Below are 21,701 nucleotides of genomic sequence, written 5' to 3'. Positions count from 1 at the left end.
ACACACTTTTAAATCCATGAATATATACAGGTTCTTCTCTGTTTTTCCAACAGAAAGAGCAAACGAAACATGGCAATGTAGTAATTAAAACAATTACTAATTAAACAGGGAACCAAAGATAGGAATAAAAATTTGTGTCAGTGACAAGATTTCTCAACAGTATTAGTCCTGGTACATTATCTTGTAGTGTGTCCAGAAATAATGGAAGCCAATATAGTTCATGCAAAACCAATGTTAGATTATTTCTACAGGTCTTCCTCAACTTACAATAATTCATTTAGTGATCATTTGAAGTTACAATGGCTCTGGAAAAGTGACTTATGACCATTTTTCACACTTATGGCTGTTACAGCAACCCCATGGTCACGTGATCAAAATCAGATGCCTGGATATTTATGACAGTTGCAGTATACTTTTGCCACCTTCTGACAAGCAAAACCAATAGGGAAAACAGATTTACTTAATAACCATGTTACTAACTTAACAACTGCAGTGATTCACTTAAAAACTGTGGCAAGAAAGTTCGTAAAATGGGGCAAAACTCACTTAACAATAGCAATTTTGGGGTCAATTGTGGTCGTAAGTCAAGAACTACCTATATTCTCTGTATCTAATAGGAGGTGCCACACTCTTGTTTAGGTGCAATTCCCAAGTCATCTTTAAGGGCACCTTCATTTACTATGCCTTGCAGCAATACATATAGCAAGCTTCTACAACATGAACTACTGTAAATAAGATTATCCTTTAGTAATAACCACCCGGAAATTCAACTCTTTTTTTATGCAGATATAGGTAGCCCTTGACTTATGACCAAAATTGGGACAGGAAAATTCATTGTTAAGCAAGGTGAATGTTAAGTGAGGCATCACACTGCACTAAATTGTATTACCTTTTTGCCACAATCTTTAAGGGAGCTATCATGGTCATTAAGCGAGACATGTAATTACAATTTGTGATGGCTTTCCCCCATTGACTTTGCTTGTTGGCAGATGGCTGAAAAGGTTGCAAATTGTTATCACATGCAGCGTTTCTAAATGTGAGCTGTTGCTAAGTGCCCAAATTATGATCAGGTGACCACAGGTATGCTGGGACAGCCAGAGCTTTGAGGTCCTATTATCACTTTTTTCAGCTAGGGCACAGGTCTGCAACCCACGGCTCTGGAGCCGCATGCGGCTCTTTCAGCCGTCTCTTGTGGCTCCCAGTATTCTGCCATGTGCAGTTCAAAAAAAAAAAAAAGTGGGACTAAAAAAGTTCAACCAATCAATTCAAATATGCAGGGTAAGTGCATATCTTGCCTTGGCTCTTCAGTCAAACCCTGTTCTGCGCATGCGCGCATGTACGCACAGGTGCACACATTTTTTTGCGGCTCCCAGTTTTTCCTTTTGTGAGGGAACCGGTTCCGAGTGGCTCTTTCACTGTTTCAGGTTGCTGACCCCTGAGCTAGGGCAACTCAGAACAAATGGCCATTATACATCTGTAGCGTCACTCAAGACTATTAAAAATCTCTGCATCGATGTATCTAAATCCCACCTTTTTTTTACTTTTGTATTTTATGAACACTATTATCTCATCTATTTCCCATGAATCTTGCCACATGTTTACGTACTACCTCGAGGGAAGGGAAAAGTTGTTCTTTTGTCATTCCAAGGATGCAAATATAGATTAATGAAAAAAGCATAGGATTTGTCATCATTTCAATTATATTTTAAAAACTGAAAGTTTAGTCTACTTTACAGAATTAAGAAAGTTCAGATTTATTCCAGATCCTTGAAGAATGACATAATATAATTCAAATAAATTACTTTTAGTATAACAGATGAGTAGTTTTAAATTTCTTAACAGGTTATAGCCTAATGCCCTCTCCCACTTTCATCCCTAGCTACAAACCTGTCAATTTGTTATTTTTAAATGCTTTTTAAGTGCCTTAATTATTCATGATTTTCGTCAATGTTATTATATTTTACTGTTGTAGATCATGTATACATACAAGTAAATTATATATGCAAATATTGATTCTCTGCCCCTGAGTTTTTTACTTTAAACTCTGTTTCTTGTTACTTCTGTTTGCTTTTTTCCCAGAAAACCAGTTTTTTTATATGCATTTCCCCCAAATAATGGTTATCTGTTTCATGGCCTTTTAAAATGTCCACTTCAAACAAAATGGATTTTATAAGCAGACAAAATAATATAGCATGCTGAATTCTACTTCAAGAAAATTTAAATCATTTTGTTTAGCTCTCCTAATTCCACTGTGCAAATATTGCATGACCAGCATATAAATTAAATAAAACTTTTAAGTACATTTGAAAGAAAGTTGGGGATTTACAAAAAGAAAGTCCTGCTACATTGGATAAAACCTAAAAATGTTTACTTGTTGAGCTATTGTGATATTTAAAAAAGACAAAATATTTAGTATTAAAGCATATACTTTTTTACTCTATATAAACTTGTCAATTGCTTTCTTCAACAAAATAACGTAAAGCTAAAAGATTTTTTAAAAAATATTTGATACTTATTCATAATAGTAATATTCCATCACTATTTTGGACCTTTAGAGATTCATCTATCTTCCTTATCCCTAATGTTTATTCAGCAATTTAAAAAGAGAATACTGACAAATAGTGTTGCCACTCTCGGTTTACAGAATGAAATACGAGCAATCTATCCCCAATATTCCTTCAAGTGTCATTATTCTGCCCCAGCAAGTTCTTAAAAACCTTAAAGGAAATTTTGAGGCTGTGCCAAGAATTGCATGAGGAAGAACCAGCATTCACAGATCATAGTTCTAATGGACTATTACTACATAAAATATGATTCCTTGCTCTGAAGGAAATCCAAAGTAAAAAGAATCCCTGACAAATAGCAACACAGCCTCTATTGAAACACTTAGAATAATGGGGAGCCTACTACCTCCCTGGTGACTGGTTTTATTTTAAAATTAAAATACACTTTAACATTAAATTGATAGCCCACTAAAAGGAAATTTCAAAGCTGCATTAAAGGTTGTTATTCTAACAAAACAGGTGGATAAAAATGCCAAATGCAGGTTAAACATCTGGTTGACTGTGCAACTGTCATGGCTCAGGAAACTGAAAATTTCCTCCAAAAGAAAGTCAGCCTCAGGAGACACAAAACTAAGAATCACCTGAGACTCAAAACACAGGCACCACCAGAACAGCTGGAATGGTCAGCTGCAATGGTGATGATGTAGGGCCTTCCATCCCCCCCACACCCTCCCTAGTGAGTAGAACAAAGATATTCTAGGACAAGGGTCTTCAAACTTGGCCCTTTTAGAACTTGTGGACTTCGACTCCCATAATTCCTCAGCCGGCTGAGGAATTCTGGGAGTTGAAGTCCACAAGTCATAAAAGGGCCAAGTTTGAAGACCCCTGTTCTAGGAGGCTCTTTGCTTACAAGAGAGTAAATTTCTTGACTAAAGATAGCTGAGTCCAGCCTAATTTAAAATGCAGATCTACTTCATAATTCTTTTGTTGGATTCAACTATCTGAAGTTTGTGTGGATTCCGCTTGTGAAACTCTGGCTTTTGAAGCAAAATCATTCAGGCAAGCTCCCATTTTCAGCCACGGTTTGGGTTTGCATTCCTTGTCAACTGTCATCTCCTCAAGTGTGCAAGTGTTTGTCTAATTGAGACCTGAAGCAAGACTCAAGCTAAGCATTAACTGGCTACCTGGATGGTTAATACCAATAAAAATTTTTGAAAAAAGAACAGGAACTGATGTCTAAAAGTTATTTTATGAAATTAACAAATCCCATTCAGAAACATTAACATAAAACAAACTAACATAGTAGGTCTTAGTTCTTCAAGTAGTGTTCAATATTCTGTAACTGTAAAAGCTGAAAAGCATGCAAACTCTTAGTATAAAACTACATTATGGCAAAATCCATTTAGGTTTGGTTAAAACTATGGCACAAACCCTGAGCATATCTATAAAATATAATGCAACTTGATCATCTGTGATCATTGTAATAATCGCCCTAAGCTTTTGTGTTCTTCAAGGGATAACTGATTAGGTAAAGTAATTTAAAAGTAAACCCCTAGCTAGCAACAGAGCTTTTTGCTAGCTGACATTAAGCAGTTCAATAGAAAAGTATGGTACATAGAAAATCTTTTCTTCACTGTCAGCATTACCAAAAGAGTCAGTCCTTTTAAGGAAATAAAGAAGTCATTTCTCTTTAAACTACGCAGTATACAGCAAGCTGAGACTACATAATAAATCTGACAAATTTTAAATAGACATCTTTGGGGAGGGAAGGATATGAAAATATTTAAAATTTTATTCTAGTTTATTTCTGTTGCCTGCAATTGTCCATAGAATGAGGGCAGATTTATACATCCACCACTGTATAATCTTAGAAAAGGCAAACTGGCGTAGACAAAGAGGCTACTCCCAATTACCTCCCAATGGACTAAATATTTTTAGGCAATCTCTTCCTAAAATATCACCATGGCTTCCTGTAGCTTTCCAGAAGATCAGGAAGCTGGGCTGCTACCTCCATCCCCTAAAATAATACTCATCCTAATATAAACTAATTGAAGGTACCAGTCCTGCATCTTCATTTATAAAATTTCAACCAATCTTTGCAATCAGATGCACAGGTAGAAAAGAACCTGGTAGATGAAGAATGTACATTTTCTATCATTATCTAATTCAGCCGGTTTTATTTTGCCACCAGGAAAATACATTTCAGTTTTAGTGTAATAGAATAATCTAATACAGAGTTCCTGAATCTTTCTGGCCTTACGGACCCCGTTTGGGGGGGGGGGAGAGGGGATGGTTCCATGCGAGCGGCTGGCAAGCCTATATGCAGCTCACCCGCCATGCACAAACGGGGCATGTATGCACATGCTCACCTACTGCTTGTGCAAGTGGGGGTGTGCATGTGCACACTCACCTGCCATTTCCACAGCCAGGTTGCACATAGTTCATAGCCCACTAATGGGCCACAGCCCAGAGGTTGAGGACCCCTCATCTAATATGTGAAGATTAATCATTTCGGTTGTGTTGCCTTGAAACTCAGGCATCCTGAGTTTGCATGGAGGTGAAGACCTATTCCCTATGGGAGAACAAACACTTTTACCTTTGCAAAGTGGCTTTTTTGCATATCTGAAAATATGAACCACCAAGTTATTCAAGCAAAAAACCCCACTTTTATTAAGGGGGACCAAGTCTTTATATTGTGTACAGAAACAAATGATACATTCAGTATATGCGCTACATCAGAAAGTGATCAGACATTGATTACAGATAGTCCTTGACTTATGACCACAATTGAGCCCAAAATTTCTGTTGCTGAGACAGATAGGTTTTGCCCCATTTTACAACCTTCCTTGCCATAGTTGTTCATTGAGGTTTTGCCCCATTTTACAACCTTCCTTGCCATAGTTGTTCATTGAATCACTGCACTTATTTAGTAACACAGCTGTTAATTGAGTCTGGCTTACCAACATATTTGCTTGTCAGAAGGTTGCAAAGGTTGATCACATAACGTCAGGATACTGCAACTGTCATAAATACATGCCAGTTACCAAGGGGCTGAATTCTGATCATGTGACGTAAGGGTGAAAAATGGTTGTAAGTCGCTTTTTTCAGTACCATTGTAACAAATTCTTTGCCAGGACTTTAAGAGTTTTAAAACCATGAATGCAGCAAGTCCACCACAATCTAAGAGGTAATCTAGTGCCTTCAGTGTTACGTCGAGGCCTTGGCAGCATTCTTTTACATGCTCTTATGTTTGGCTATTTGCCCTGTGCAGGTCTGCATTTTAACATCCCAAACTGCTTCATAATTAATTAAATTAATACAAGTATTCCAGAAACACCACTTGCATATTTGGGCAATTAATGTCCTCTAAAAATAATTGGGCCATTGGAAGTGTTCTTACTTAATAGTGAAATCAAATGCAATAATGTGATGCCCACCAATCAGTACTTAAGAGTGTAGAAAAAAAGAGGATATCCCTTACCTCCAGGTAGTCTGCAAAAAGGAAATCTAACAATTTTATTTTACAGGCAAGTCACTGAAAACATTAAGAGTTTTGTCTTTTGTAATACAATAAGCATGAAAAACAAAACTGTCCCTCTTGAACAGAGTTAACCACAAACGAAGACCCATCTGAAAAGAATTCAAAAGTCAGGATTTTGTAGGGCCATATTAGTAAGATCTGAATGAGCTCTCTCTACTGGTTAAGACTTTGGGCCAGTCACTCTCTCTCAGCCCAATCCACCTCACAGTACTGTTGTTATTGTGGGGAAAATAGGAGGAAGATGGTATGTGGGATATGTTAACTGCCTTGAGCTATTTGTAAAATAATAAAGGCAATGTACAAAATAAATAAATTATTATGGTTTGCAAATAATCATGTTGGTAACTTCCTTCATCTGTAATGTCAGGAAGCAGAATTACAGGATTCAAAGTTACTTCAAACTCGCTTTTGGAGTAGCTAGAACAGGGGTGTCAAACTGCCGGCCTGTGGGCCAAATGTGTCATACCAAAACTGCGCCCACCCCATTGCCGGCAATGGGGAAAAAGTCACGATACATCGCGACATGTCGCGTGACGTTGCGACTTTTGACACCCCTGAGCTAGAAGCTCTGCTTCATAAGCAGCTAAATGCTGATGTTTGAGCTTGAGTTTGACATTTGAGGAGAATGGCTGGATCCTCATGAGGAACAAAATCATGGTCAACGGAAAACCCATAACCCAGTCTTTTATATTTGAATAAGGACAATAGCAGTCAAAGCTCTCAAGATATCCTACTGTGCAGTTCAAAACAACGGATTACAGGTCACTCTTTAGTAGTCACAAAAAGTTTAGCTAGCCTGCCAAATGCTGGTATCCAAATCTTACAGAAATCTACAGTTTCAAGTAAGGCTCTCACCTGGTGCTTAATAGAATATAGTAGAAATTGAAGAATAAGACCTACTCTGCCAGGGAAAAAATTTCTTGCACCCAGGTGTATAATATAGTCCAGGAAAGCAACACTAGGCAAACAAAACTGTAGTTTGGCTGATAAGCCTTGTGACCCTATTCTGTGAAACTAAGGAGTATGTTTTTGGATCTCTTGAGGTATGAATCAGAAGGTTTTAAAAATGTAACATCAGTAGAGCACCAGCCCCAGAGTAATACAGGAAAATCTGCAAGCTGAGAGGTAATGGAAAAGACTACTGGCAATGTACACAGAGAAATCAACAGATATGCCTGATGGTAAAAAGTTTAGACTATCTAGAACAGGACTTTTTAACCTTTTCACCAATTGTACCACTTTTGGAATATGGCAATATCCAAGTACCAGTCACCTAGCAAGGTGTCAAAAATGTGATCACCAAAAAAAAACAACACACACACACACACAAAACACCACCCCAGAAAAAAGTGATAAAGTACAGGTAGTCCTCACCCCCCTTTAATATCCTCTCTTCTCTCACCCCCTTTAATATCCTCTCACCCCTTAATATCCTCTTCCCTCACCCCCTTTAATACATCTCTTCCCTCACCCCCTTTAATATCCTCTCTTCTCTCCCCTTCAGCAGGACCCAGGCAATGCCTCACGCAGCTCCAGCTGAATGTCTGCCTGAAGACTGCGTGAGGCTGCTTGCCACTCCCAATCAGCTAGAGCTGCGTGCGCTGATCCTGTTGATCCTGGGCTCTCCGCTGATCCTGTTGATCCTGGGCTCTCCGCAGGACCCAGGCAGGCAATGCCTCTCGTAGCTCCATCTGAATCTCTGCCTGAAGACTGCGTGAGGCTGCCTGCCACCCCCAAGGCTGCCGTCAATCAGCTGGAGCTGCGCGCTTTGATCCTAGGCTCTCAGTAGGACCCAGGAAATATGCAGTTCTAGCTCTTTCCCACAAGCCTGCGTGGCGCCGCTGCGGCTTCACCTCATCCACTTTTACACTTTTTTAACATTTTTTTTTACAGTGCTGTTCAACCAATCCTAGGCATACCACCTGCCAGGTCCCAACATACCACTAGTGGTATGCGTACCACCAGTTGAAAAGTCCAGATCTAGAATGCTGTGGCTGATGGCTCTCCCTTTACAAACTTGTCATACCTTTAAAGTTGTTTTAATGCATAGATTATCTCAACATCAAATCCATTTTCCTCCCATCTCTATTACAATCATTTGTTTAATAATGGTTCAAAGTTACAATGGTCTTGGGAAAAAATACAATCCATCCTCAAAACTGGTCACATCGTTGCAATTTGGGTGCTTGGCAATCAGCTCACATTTATGATAATTGCAGTCTTACAGTCATGTGATTTTGATCTGCATCTTTCCCAGCCAGCAAGCAAAATCAATTGGGGAAGCAGGATTTGCTTAATGAGGGGTCCTTGACACTCTCTGAGCTTGGCTGATTTCTTATAGTTTCATTGCCCAAACTGGGTATGATATTATCTAGTTTAAGTAATGAAACATCTGTAAAAAAAACAACTAAGTTCAGAGAACATCATTTCAACCCTGAGATACAAATATTCTCTTTATTGACTTGCTTAATAACCAAGTGATTTACTTAAAGACCAGCAATTTGCTTAATAACCATGGTGACTTGCATAACAACCATAGTATAAATGGTCATAAAATTGGGTCAGGTCACATAATGACACATTTAACGTCTGCATGATTTAATGGCCAAAATTCCAGTCTCAGTTGTGGTAGTAAGTCAAGGATTACCTCTATCTTTCCTAATCCCTGCAATTCAAAATCAACTTTCCCCAGGTGCTAGCTAACAGGAAACAAGAAACGATTCAGGATATCCTTACTTTCAATCAATCTATCCAAAAGCAAACATTTGCAATATTTTCCCTCAGCAGGGATTTCCCACAATTTGTAATGTAACATAAGGCTCAGCTGTATCAGAATCTGCAATTGGCAAAAAATTATTAACTAATCCTTTTCTTTCCATATATTCATCTGGTTAACAAGAAAGTGATGCATCAGAAGAGCTGGCAATGATAATAAAGTTTGGTAGGTTTTTTTTTTATGTAACCTGACTAAGGCACTCTCAATTTTATGTGGTTTGCACTTTGTCTGTAGGGGTATCAAACTCAATTTCATTGAGGGCCGCATCAGCATTGCGGTTGCCCTCAGGGGGCCGGGTGGGTATGGCCAGGGTGGGCATGGCCTACTGGGTGGGCATGGCTAGAGTGGGTGTGGCCTACTGGGTGGGCGTGGCCAGCTCTACATCGTTCACATCAAGTCTGCCTATGGGGGCCTGGGCAGGAGTGGGACAGATCTGAGGGTCTCTGGCAGGAGGAGGGTCTCTGGGCCAGGGCCAAGGCAGTGGGGGCCGTTCCCTCACTGTTTCCAGGATGGCTTTGGGGGCCACATGAAACCACTTCGCGGGCCAGATCTGTCCCCCGGGCCTTGTGTCTGACATGTCTGGTATAGAGACACACAGTGAAATCTTGGTGCAAACATAAAGTAGTGAGCTTGATGTGCTTGAGCATGTTGCAACCATCCTGTAAAGGTGTTTTCAGCCTCCAGCAATTTCCTATGGAAGCACTGTATTGTATATAGGCACTTCCCTCGTGTCTTCTCCGCCTTCTCCTTTGACCTTCAATGTAACAAGCAAAGGCAGGTTGAAGGAGTGAGACTCTGAGCCTGAATGAGGGTAAGATATATAGGGAAAAAAACCCTCATACTTCAAACAATGAAGAATAAATGGCAGAGTTAAAACAAACCTCTCAATTTTCTTCTAATATGTATGTAACTTACACAAAACATGATGCACAAAATATGCACAAGATGGCAGAGTCTGCATTCACCACAAAGACATTCAGCTTTTAAAGCAGGCATGTTAAAACACGTGGCCCAAGGGCCGGCTGCGCTCTGTGCAGGCCACGCCCGCCCTGGCCCCGCAAAGGCAAAATAAGGCCCACAATGCGTGTTTTAAAGGGACACACATAATTTCTAGCCTTTTCTGTGCAACTCAACAGTTTCTCAACCTAACATTTTGTTTTATGCACATAAATTACACGGACAATTTAACAAAAACACCTCCCTGCTATTTTGCATGTAGTCTATCAAAGCCCTGTAGAGATACAGGAATTATTCCTCCTTAGCTGGGAGAAAGAAACAGTATGTGTGGAATCCAATCAAGCCTCCAATCGAACAGTTTGACAGGGAGACAAGTGAGCAAAAAAAAATATTGTTCTACTACGTACATATTCATAAATAAAACAAAGGCTGCTTGTTCTGATTCTAATGGCACAGTAGTAGTATTTGTCTGGTTACCAAATCTGCCTTTAGCTTTGATACTTTTTAATTACAGACTTGCAATGATCGCCCGAATTGCAAATGTCAGTGGCAAATTAATTCACAAAAACTGCTATAGCTTTAAAATATTGATTTATTTTTAGTACTAAGTTGCACATGTTTCAAAGTTCTTTCAGTGCCTACTGTAAAATGCATCATGAGTTTCATCAGAGTTTGGAACAATGGTATTTCTTTGACTACTCTTAATAGGGTTAATTTTGCTTCTTGGTCAAATTACAAGATCTCAGGACAGTGTTACAATCGGCTGAACTACAGGGATAGATTTCATCTGAAAGTTGTGCCCAACAATACAAGGTTTCCAATTTTATCTTCTTCACACACATACACACAGAAAAAACTATATCAAAATTTCAGTTGACAACCATTAAATGTTCCCCACTCTGGCCAATTTGTTTTCCACAATTATCCAAATTTTCTGCCAGTTTATTAAAAAATTCGTACACATTCCAAGTTGAGTTGAGAGCTTTTGTAACATCTGAAGCCTGCAAGATTTTGAGAGGGGACAGTCCAGCTACTCTTGTGGTGGCGTCAGTCATTCCCAGTTGTGCTAGCTTTTAATGTTTTTGTGATGCCATTGTTTGCAGTCGAGTTGATTTTCTCATAAAGCAGAGAACTTAAGGCTTCCCCTCTTTGCAATTGCTTTGGGCACATCTAGGAGGGCTGATGCTTTCTTATAGAGATTAATATAAAAGTTGAGGATAATAGACAGCATTTTTAAAAATATGTCATGAAGCTTAACCTAACTTGTTCAGATGTATAAATTTGTATATAGAATGGTGCCTTCAGGACTCCATCCTCAAATTAAAGTTGACCCATCTGAGATATGGAAGAAACTTTTAGTAGTGCCCCACTTTCAGGAGAAGAGCTGAGGCTCTAAGGCTGTTTTTCCATGATGATCTCAAGTCTCAAGAACAGAATCCACCCCATAGAGGCGAGACTGGCTCCATCAATAATAGTTTTCAGAAACTTGTTAAAACCAAGTTATTCTGGAGGGATTGGGGATGGTCTGTGATATCATAGGTTAATATGCTCTGTGACTTTAACTTAATTTTAATTCCAGGTTACTGTGGACATTTTATTGTTGCACTTTGTCATGAATCATCAAGAGTTATGGTGGCAGCAGAAGCCTGTTCATCCTGTATGTTCAAGTGATGAATTAAGAGATTCTATCAAAAAGCCAGAAGAAAGCATTTTAAGGCAACTTTTTCAAACAGCTTTCAACCATTTCTTTCTTGTTTTTTTTCTGTTAGTACATGAGAACATAACTTATCCTCCTGCTTGAATTTGAAAGTGATGAAACTACAAAGGCTTCAGAAGCTCTGTTCAAGCTATAGGGTTTTCATCCTCCTAGTTTCAACCAAAGAAGCAACTAGGTGAGAGGATTTACCTGAAAATATGTTCACTGCATAAACTATTCCCATTTTTCCTATTCTATAGATGAAAATAGATTTTTTGAGTACAAAAGACACATGGGTGAAATTGCAACAAAAAAAGGTACAGCCTTGTCAGCAAGCATTGTTTACTACTACTTATGACAGCCACAACGTGCAGATTTCCAATTATGATTCAGAGTAGAATCCCACATATAAACACATGCACTTCGACTTTATGCAGAGTTAGAGGCTAGCAAGCCATCTCAGGCATTGGGATCTAGCCTCGCTTGAAAGATTTATCCTATACATCACTAATAAATTTAAGCATAATGCACATTAATTTTTTTTTACATTTTATTGCTCCTCAAAGGTTTTCCAACAACTATAAAGGTGAATTTTATAAAATTAGAAATATGTCCTCTAAATAAACATTGCTTTTATCCATAAGTAAGCTGCTTTACTCAATAACCATTAGTTCTCTGGAAACCTTTGGCCATTTGTTTTCTCTATGAGTTGTAACTTGCAGGTTGAGCTATTACCTGTTAATACAGTAAACTCTTTATAGTTATAAATTAATAAATTTTAATTGGAAAATAAAGTTACATTTTTAACTAATGGGAAACTTGATTCTTTAACTGCTATAATTCATGATGGATTCATTCAGGATATCCTTACTTTAAATCAATCTATACAAAACCTCTAACAGCTCCTCCATCCAGTAAGGCTATCTGGAGATTACAGATTATTTATCAACTAATATATTTTTAAATATAGAAAGTTTTGTATAGTGATTAAGGAGCTGGCCTAGAAACACAGAGACTATGGGTTTTGGTCCCCACCTTAGGTATGAAAGCTAACTTGGTGCCAGTCACTCTATCAACCCAACTCACCTCATAGGGTTGCTGCTGTGGGAAAATAAGAACAAGGTATATTAGGTATGTTTTCCACTTTGAGTTACTTATAAAGTAATAAATGCATGATAAAAATCTAATTAAAAATAAAAATACTGGCATTCTACATATTGTGCAGTCAAATCTGTGGTTCATATTTTTTTTTCATCCTGAGGCAATCTACTATGAAAATGGTTTGGAAAAAACGGACAGAGACACACACACAAGGAAGGTGTATATAAATGATTTCTGAAACCAATTTTACCCATGTCCTCAACTTCATATCATGTTATTCTATTGTACCTTATTTGTATAGTAAGTTTTAATGTGAAGCAATAAACAACTAGCTTTCATAGTTAGAAAACTAAGAGGCCCATAAGAATGGGGCCTATTTGAAATTCCTAAATATATTTCAACTATGTTATAGTCTATACTCATAATACTTTAGAACTGAGTCCACAACCATTTATCAAACAGATTTAGTTCTGAGATCATGCCAAATCTTTAAGCTTCTAAAAATACAACAGGTTTAGACCTGTTTTGCTTTTCTTTCAAGGTTCATATTACTATATTCACAAATCGTCCAATGTGTAATAGGTTTTGCAGAAGAAAGGCTGTACAAAATGAGTGCAAGTTTTCTTCAAACTGTTTTCTGAATTGTAGGTAAACAAATGATTCAAGGCTATTTTTTAAAATCTCATAATTGTCAAACTATAAATTTCTAGCAAAATTTGAAATACACAAATTAAACAACTGATTTCATTTTTGCTTTTCTAAAGTAAAAGGGCAAAATGTTATTGCCGATGCACATTGTAAATATAATTCCGTAGAACAATTACTCTATTATCTGCAATGTTATTTACAATGTCTTGATTTAACTCACTTTGTGTATATTATTACGTTTATACAGAAGTATTAAGTAATCATTAACCTACAGCATTATCTTATGTCTCTGTTCTCAGAAAAAAAGTTGTTTTCCTCATTGAGATTTATTTCTATAGTAGTATAACTATTACTAATGAGCAGACAAGGCATTGGTAAGTAGTAAAGTACTTTATTATGGTCCTAGATCAAAACTTTACTAGTTGTACTTATACCAGGGAGGGATGCATAGAAGAGCTTGTGGTTTTAAGACCTCTCTTCTTGGTTCATAAGCCTTTAGTTTTGTATTAGTATGTTCTGGAGCTGTACATACTCTGAAAATGATTGGAAGTGTTTTGGCTCTCTTACAAGTAACATATCTCTTTATTATTCAGTAAAGCAGGCCACCTTTTTTAAAAAGGCTTCTTACCAACCTGAAAAAGATGTTAAGCTTTAAGAAGTCCATTTACAATGCATCCACAACTATTTTTCTGTAAAACAGGGGTTACCAACTGGGGGTGCAAGATGATATTCCAGGGTGTGCGAAAACTTGGGTTTGTAAGTTTCAAAACTATATAGTGTATATGCATAACCAGGTATTACTTTTGTAAGGGGTACAAGAATATATCAGAAGCGTTCTACGGGTGCGGGTTATAGAAAAGGTTGGGAACCGCTGCTGTAAAGAATGGCAAAGGAAGGTGCTTATAAGAAATGTAAAGTCTATATAATGTTCCTACAGCAAACCTGCTTGCTCCTTGTATTTAAGCGATCTAGATTCTAGACATAAGCGATTTGTGAATTTAGCATAATTTAACTTGTTCTGCGCCATTTGTCACAACTCTTCTAATTATGTACTTGGACCTAGAGACTGAATGTGGATTCACAGAATGGTTTGTAATGCAGTTAGTAGAAAATAAGACTATTTCTGAGACTGAATCTTGTTTCTGAAATTGTCAAAAATTTTGGCCCTTCAAGTGCCCATCTCACCAAGGATGAGATAGGCAATTTTTATTTCTTAAACTGGCACTGATAAGTCTCATTTATTTAAAATGTTAATGCAACCCTAAATAGGAGTGTGTCTGTCTATCATCCAGAGTCTGCAGAATGAACTGTTGGAATATTCCACCATGTTTCTGAATGTACAGTACCCACTTACACTGCACTACCTCAAAATCATTACCATATTGAACCATAATAATGATAAATATGCAGTTTTATTTTAATTTGCTAAGTTTTAGTTACAATTTTCAGAAAAACTCCTTATCAATTTCAATAGCAGTACAATTAATCATCTTAATTTGCATACAAACCAAAGCTAACCACAGAGAGCATTTGAACTGAATTCTTAAAGAGGAACTGAGAACCTCAGAGTTTATCACTGAGGTTGCATATAAGACCATCCCCAAGGCACTCTCATCCAACAGTTTCATGTGATGAAATCGTACAAGATAAAATTTTAGAGAAGTTATAAAACAAATATATTAAAAATGAAGTCTGTGTCTCTGAACACTGTCTTCCACAATCCACCTAGACAGAGGAACAAAGCCCTCAAAAACAGTGCCTAACATTCCCAATGCAATAAGGCATCCTAGAACCATGCTATCAAATGCAATGTTAAGGCCTTCTAATGGAAATAACACCTGTGGGTAAAGAATAAAGGAAAACCAGTTTAATCTGTTTAGATTATAAATTTGATCTGATAAGTCCTGAAGCTACAATATCGCTTCATACTTAACTCTTAACAAGTCTATAACAATATTTAGGCATTCATTCTGAACCAATAATCCTACATTTCTTGGTTAGCGGTTAGCAGTTAGCATCAGTATGATCACTAAGACCTTGTAGCATTTCAGATTTAATTCCCCAAAGAAACTTGGGAGTGTGGATTAGTGCCTAACTGCAACACGTAATTAGGCTGTGCTGAGGAAATAAAACAGGTGCTAAATTCATGCTCCCATATACTCTGAAGCACTTTTTTGAGACTGAATGCAAAGTGCTGTACAACAGTTAATGATGTCAAATGATCTCAACAGGCATATAAGCAAGCGGGAAGAATACTATGGCAATGCAACATCTGTACTGAATTAAAAAAAATATTCCAAATAGCCCCAAGTTGTGTTCACAGACACAGCTGTAGTCTAAAGCCACAAGGCAGATTTTATTCCTATTTAAATGAGTTCTCACAACTCTTTTTATTCCTATTTAAATGAGTTCTCACAACTCTTCCCAGGAACCAGTAAAGAAAAAAACAAGAATGATTTATACAATATCAAAAAGTTTGCAATTGAATAGTCAGGACTGCATGAAGTAGCCCAAAAGTAAGATGTTTCATAACATCTATAAGGATTGTAGGAGAGTCCAAGGTCAAGATTAGTATTGGTAGCATTTAATATAGTATTTAGTAAATAAAATAGTATTGATATTATTAACATACTATTAACATTATCCAAATCCACCCAGACTTAATGCCAAATAATGTTGTGGGGGGTTTGTCATATGCCATATATAGCATATAGAATTTTAAAAATCATAATTCTATTAAAAGTGAAGCTCACAGGGAACTTCTAAAACTTCTAAAATCTTCCAGATTTATTCCCGAAACAACTGTATGTTTTCTAGCAGTTAGTAAGAGAGATGTATCTGAGGAAAGCAAACACCTTGTTTAACTCAAATACATCTCAACAGTAACAGGGCAGTAACAGCTATTCCCAGTGACCAACTTAAGAAAACGTAAAGCTACCTTTCTTATGTACAAGAACACATTTCATGACTAAATATATAGTAGAACCAATAGATGGAGGGCAAATTCTGTGATTATCTTATACTTTCCTTAAAAAACACCAATGCCTCTCAGAATAATTCTTCATTATTTTATGTAATTTCTCCAAAATCATAATTGGGGTCTGAAAGAACTTCCCAAATCTATAGAATTAAATGTAAAATCAAAGTTTTCTAGAAAGATCAAATGTAATGTTTCATATAAATCTTACTCCCCCCTTAAACTCCAATAAATATATTGATAGATACAGCAAAGAAGCTATTCCAATTATAGCCAATTTCATCATTTTATTAAGCATATTTCATTTTCATTAAAATCAGCATATTTTGAGCACAAAAACATTGAAAGTACTCATGGAAAAAATAACCAAAGCATCATTACATGCATATTATTTATTATAATTGAAAACTATCAAATGTATCACAATCCTTTAAGTTGTTCAGGATAAAAATAGAAAAAAGATAATACACCTATACTATTTATTCTTTCTAAACGAATACAAATAATAGCTCAAATAATGTAAACTGGATTTGACAGTCTTTGTGTTCATCAACTTCAAGTTCTATGGAGATCCTACAATTAATAACTTGCAATACTAGGCATACCTTTGAAGTTCATGACAATTATAGCCAAGTAACCTATGCTCTAGGGCTTCTGATATAAATCTTAATTACTGACAAAGTACCCAAATAGCTTTAATAAATATTCCAAGGAGAGGGAAACATGATTCTGCTAAGCTTGTAAGCCGCCCTGAGTCTTCGGAGAAGGGCGGGATATAAATGGAATTAAAATAAAATAAAATAAAAATAATTCTATCTGCTTTCTTTTCTTAGATTGATCAGTTTGACTGGATTGAAACATTATATCAATTCATATACCCAACCACTGTTTCTGTAGCAACAGCACATTCATTACCCACTATGTTACATCAAGACTAAACAATATATTGCAAGAAGCAATTGGTTTCCTATAATATTTTTTATCTATACACAAGACGTTCTTAGGAATGTTTCTCTAATTCTGGTGAAATGCGAATAGGTTATCTGCCAAAACAGTTTAGTGTCCAAGGGATTATATAGAAACAAGTTATTAGAAGCTTTTGACTGATATTCTGGAAAACAGAACAGGGCCTAGGTTATAAGACTACTGCCTATGGAATTTTGTGAAGTTTTATACTTACATATTTCAAGCCAACAATTATAAGATTTTATAAGGAAAATTGTATAGTTGATGTTTAGATACAGGCATTTTATTAAATTAAATCTTCTGAAATTAAAGCTAATTACGTAATGTACTATTGATACCTCATATTGTCACCACTCCCAATATTTTCCCCTTACTTTGCTACTGTAAATGAGCACTTGTACTTTTTCATAGTTTCTCAGTATATGCATGTTTTCAGTAAGTCATTTGTTGAATACTGCAGAAATTATTGCTAAATTTATTTTAAAAATATTAGTGATAATTTTATAGTGATTTTTCAAGTTCATAATTTAGTTTTCTAAAAATTATATTTACTCAAAAGTAGACTTGATTTACTAGATTTTTAGTTTCTAACCCATGTTATTTGTTTTTGACTTGGGAATGTGCAAAATTCATGTTGTTAACTAGACAATGACTTGTTCACTAAATATGATCAGAAAAATATCAGTTTAGCATAATATGTGAAATCAACCTATTGTGGCATGAGATCAAGTTTCCATCACTACTTAAAAGTTAGAACAGCAGTGCAAGATGTTTTTCTTTGTATTTATACAACTCCATTACTACAGCAATGCAACAGGGAAAGAGAAATTCTAGAAAACAAATTGGAGCACCAGAGAAAATATTGAGAACATCCCAGGAGCTCACTTAAAAGGTATAGAACTTTTCAATGTTCATTTCTGCAAAAATAAAAAATTAAAACATTGCAAAGAATGTAATACGTTTGCCTAAATTTCAGTTTGCTTGGAAGAGATCTGAGACATATACAACAAGCTTACTGAATAAGTATTGAAGTATTATTTACTCCCTGCAACTTCATCATCACTAAATTAACGTATGACTAACTTTATAACAAAGCTAATATGAATATATTGTATTATTTGTGCAAATGTATGAGTTTCCATACGAGTTATAAAAACTTGTAAGGTATATTTAAAGGTACTTATTATCTTTATCATCTCTCTGATAATTATTTTTTACTATCAATCTTAAAATTCCTAGTTGGCTTGAACTGCTTTGTCAATACTTAAAAACACATATTAAGAGTAGATCTTGACTGAAATAAAATGCAAATATAAGAAATAAAGTACATAGGAAAACCTCTTCAAATCTTACTGTCAAAAAGCAACTGAAGACTCTAAATACAGTACTGTATATCCCAACAGATATTTTATCAGAAAGGTAAATACAAGTTTACTAGTATCAGAGGGTTGCAAGTTTACTACCATCAGTTACTAATAGCACTTTATTTAAAATCCATTATAACTTTTGTCAGAATTATTATCCAAAACTAAGATTACCCATTTTTCTCTTTTAAGCAAACTTCAGCCTGTACAATCTCTTAGTGATCGCCATTTCACAGCAGTCAGGCCACACAGAACAAATCAATAACATTACAGACACAAGACTAGACTGCATCCATTTAATAACCACAAGAAAAGTATACCATTCAGCAGAATCTTAGAGAGCTTTCACTAGTAGATATGTAATATGAAACCATAACTCTGCATATCAATTCATTTATAACTTTCTATTATCTCAGCACTGTTCTGGAAATGAAATAAAAACAGAACATATATTACATTCTAAATAATGAAGAGACAACCCAGGTGATCATATCCCTGAATAGCTTTGTCCAGATAACAGTAAGTCTATCAGCTAGTTGCTATCCAGAAAAGTACTTCCTTGAAACTACAAATTTATTTAAAATGTGGATTTTCTGCTGCACAACTCAATGTTTACTACTATATACACTTCCCAATATTAAAGAGGCTTTTAAAAAATTCTAAACCTAAATGAAACTATTCTAATGTTACACATTTTCATATCTCATTTAAAAAATTTATAGATATAAAAATCTGTTATTATAAAACTGGAAATTTTTTGGCTTTATTGTATAATCCTTCAAATTACTAGGTTGCAAAGGTGGCTTAAAAACCCTGTTTCAATACTTTGCTTGAAGTAATACTCAATTATATTTCAACAATAATTACTTTGTTAAAAGTACTATGAAAAATGTAAAACTGCATTTGAATCGTTATATTGTTATGAACTAATAATGAAAAAAGCATATACTTGCCTGAAGAACAAGATATAAGAAAAACAGCAAACACCAGCTTTGTAGCAGCTCCCATTTTCCAAATAGTTAGAATCAACAGGGGGAAAAATGCTATATCCAGCTTCTGACACGAAAATCCGTCCCTCACTTCCTCAAAGTGATAATAATGTATTTGGAAAATAATGCATCCATAAGAATAAAATCCAGCTTCTATATAATATAGTCTCTCTAGCTCTTTTTCAATTAACCCTCCAGTACATTTGGAAACACATACATCATTTGGCTTCTGTCCTAGCAATGGCAAAAAATCCAATTCATAAGAGGATGTAACTATCCAGGTTAAAAGATAACAATTAACATTCAACAATGAAGGAGCCGAATGTTAAACTAATAATTGTCCCGAAGCACACAATGTATTTTCTTTAGTGTCAAACGGCATTTCCCATGTGTCCTGGAAACAGGCAAAACGCACAAATATTAGTAAACAATACTGTCTTCACGCTGCTTTTACACAATGTAGTATCTGGATGAGAAACAGTTTCGTCTTCGTTTCAAAGTGTCAAAATAAATATGCCTTCGATGTAACGACCAATAGGAAACCAATTCGTAAAACAAGTTTCCTATTAACAAATGTTTGCAAACAAGAGGGCAGAAACAAGTGGGAATCAGTCCTCTGTAAAATCACACATCTAAGGAAGGAATGGAGAGTCCTTATCTAGACAAGGAAAATACTTCCACTTCTTTATTCCATCCGTTTTTGCGATCTTTTCTCGTTTGCCCGACAAATTTCAGGCACTCCCCAACTCTTACAAGAAGTCCCCCATTCAAGTGCCCGGACTAGACTTAAAAACCGCCTTTGTATTTGGTTATCTGAAACCACATGAAAATGAGGGTGGGAAGGAGAACGATGCTCTTTCCAGATGTTAAAAGGTGAATTTTTTTCCCCACGATTCTTTAAAAAAAATATCTAAAAAAAGACTCAAGAGCCTTCCGAGAGGTTTGCAGAAGTAGTAGCATTAAAATAAAGGTCTCCGATAAAAGAGGTGAAGCGATGCTCTTAACACGGGAAGTCAAATACGGGTATCTCGGTCTTTTATAAGCGGCCGGGCTCGGTGGGTAAAAAGAAAAGATCCTTTTCTCTCCCGAGCAACCAAACCCGCTTCAAGCTCTTCCGAGGCGCGTTTGTCGGCGGGCACCTCTCGTTTCGCCTTCCGCTCTCAACCTTCCGCAATTCACCGTTTTACCCCCGGGTTTTTTTTTTTACCCCTTCGATCTCGGTTCGGAGGCAGGCGGGGTTGGTTTGGTTTGGTTTTGTGTTTTTTCGTCCGCGGTCCAATTTGGGTTTTTTTGTTTGCGTCTCCTCCCTTTCCCCCCCCCCCTCTTCTCCTCTTCCTCCTCCCTTTTCTTCACGCCCGCAACGAGTGGATGAGAACGGGGCGGGTGAGGGCACGGAGCCCGGTCAATCCTTGCTCGCCTTTGGCTCTTCTCCCTCTTGTTGTGCCTCCCATGCAGCGTAGCCCAGAGGAGCCCGTGCAGCGAGAGAATAAGGGAAGGCGGGCGGTCGGTCGGTCGAGGAGCCCCCTCGCCTTTTGTTTTTTTCCTCCTCCTCCTCCTCCTCCTCCTAACTCTTCCTCCCAGACTGCGAAAAGCCTGCTGCTCCGAGATCCAACCCTGCGGTCTCTTGGCTGGCGGCGGCGGCGGCGGCGAAAAGGCGGCTATGCCCAACTTTCAGCTCCGGGTAGCAAAGTTGAAGAGCCGACGGCCAGAAAGGGCCCTGCCGAGATTTTCCCTCGAGGAGGCGGCGGCGGCAACCCAAGACGAACACAAGGAAGGGGAAAGCACCGCTTTTATCGTCGCGCAGGCCCGGCTGGGAGCGCTGAGTAGCCCTCCGTACCTTGCTGCTCCCCTGTGGTAATTTCATAGCTACCCATTCACTTGCGTGCTGGAGAGAAGCGAGCCAAGATGGCGGCGCTCGAGCGATTGTTTTTGTTTCTCCTCCACCTCTCCCCCCCTTTTTTTTCTCTTAATCTGCCCCCGCCCCCCCAACAGCTCCCTCCTAGCGCACGCGCAGACCCGCTCTTCTTTCCGCCCCCCCCCCCAGTCCGCTAATCTTAACCGCTGCCCTTCCAGGGGCGTGCGCGCGTTTGTGGGCCGGGATTTCTCTTGATTGGCAGGCTGCGCTAAGCCATTTGAAAGAAGGACGGGGCCGAAGGGTGGGTGGGGTTTCGCTCAGGGCCTT

General features: G+C 37.4%; 1 protein-coding gene across 1 annotated transcript in view; it reads right to left on the bottom strand.

The window, feature by feature from the left end:
- The window catches only part of ACVR2A (activin A receptor type 2A), a 59,518-nt gene extending 38,085 nt beyond the window's left edge, over positions 1 to 21,433 (bottom strand). Inside the window, exons 1-2 of the mRNA XM_083350453.1 lie at positions 21,357 to 21,433; positions 19,484 to 19,748 (exon numbers count right to left, since the gene is read on the bottom strand). Of these exons, the coding sequence (XP_083206579.1) occupies positions 19,484 to 19,748; positions 21,357 to 21,383 (292 nt within the window). The 5' untranslated portion in view covers positions 21,384 to 21,433. The remainder of the gene's footprint in view (positions 1 to 19,483; positions 19,749 to 21,356) is intronic.
- Positions 21,434 to 21,701: the final 268 nt, after the last annotated feature.

Source organism: Vipera ursinii (assembly GCF_947247035.1).
Source record: "Vipera ursinii genome assembly, chromosome: 1".
In the NCBI taxonomy this organism is placed as follows: Eukaryota; Metazoa; Chordata; class Lepidosauria; order Squamata; family Viperidae; genus Vipera; species Vipera ursinii.
This window is presented reverse-complemented; position numbering and strand designations above follow the sequence as displayed.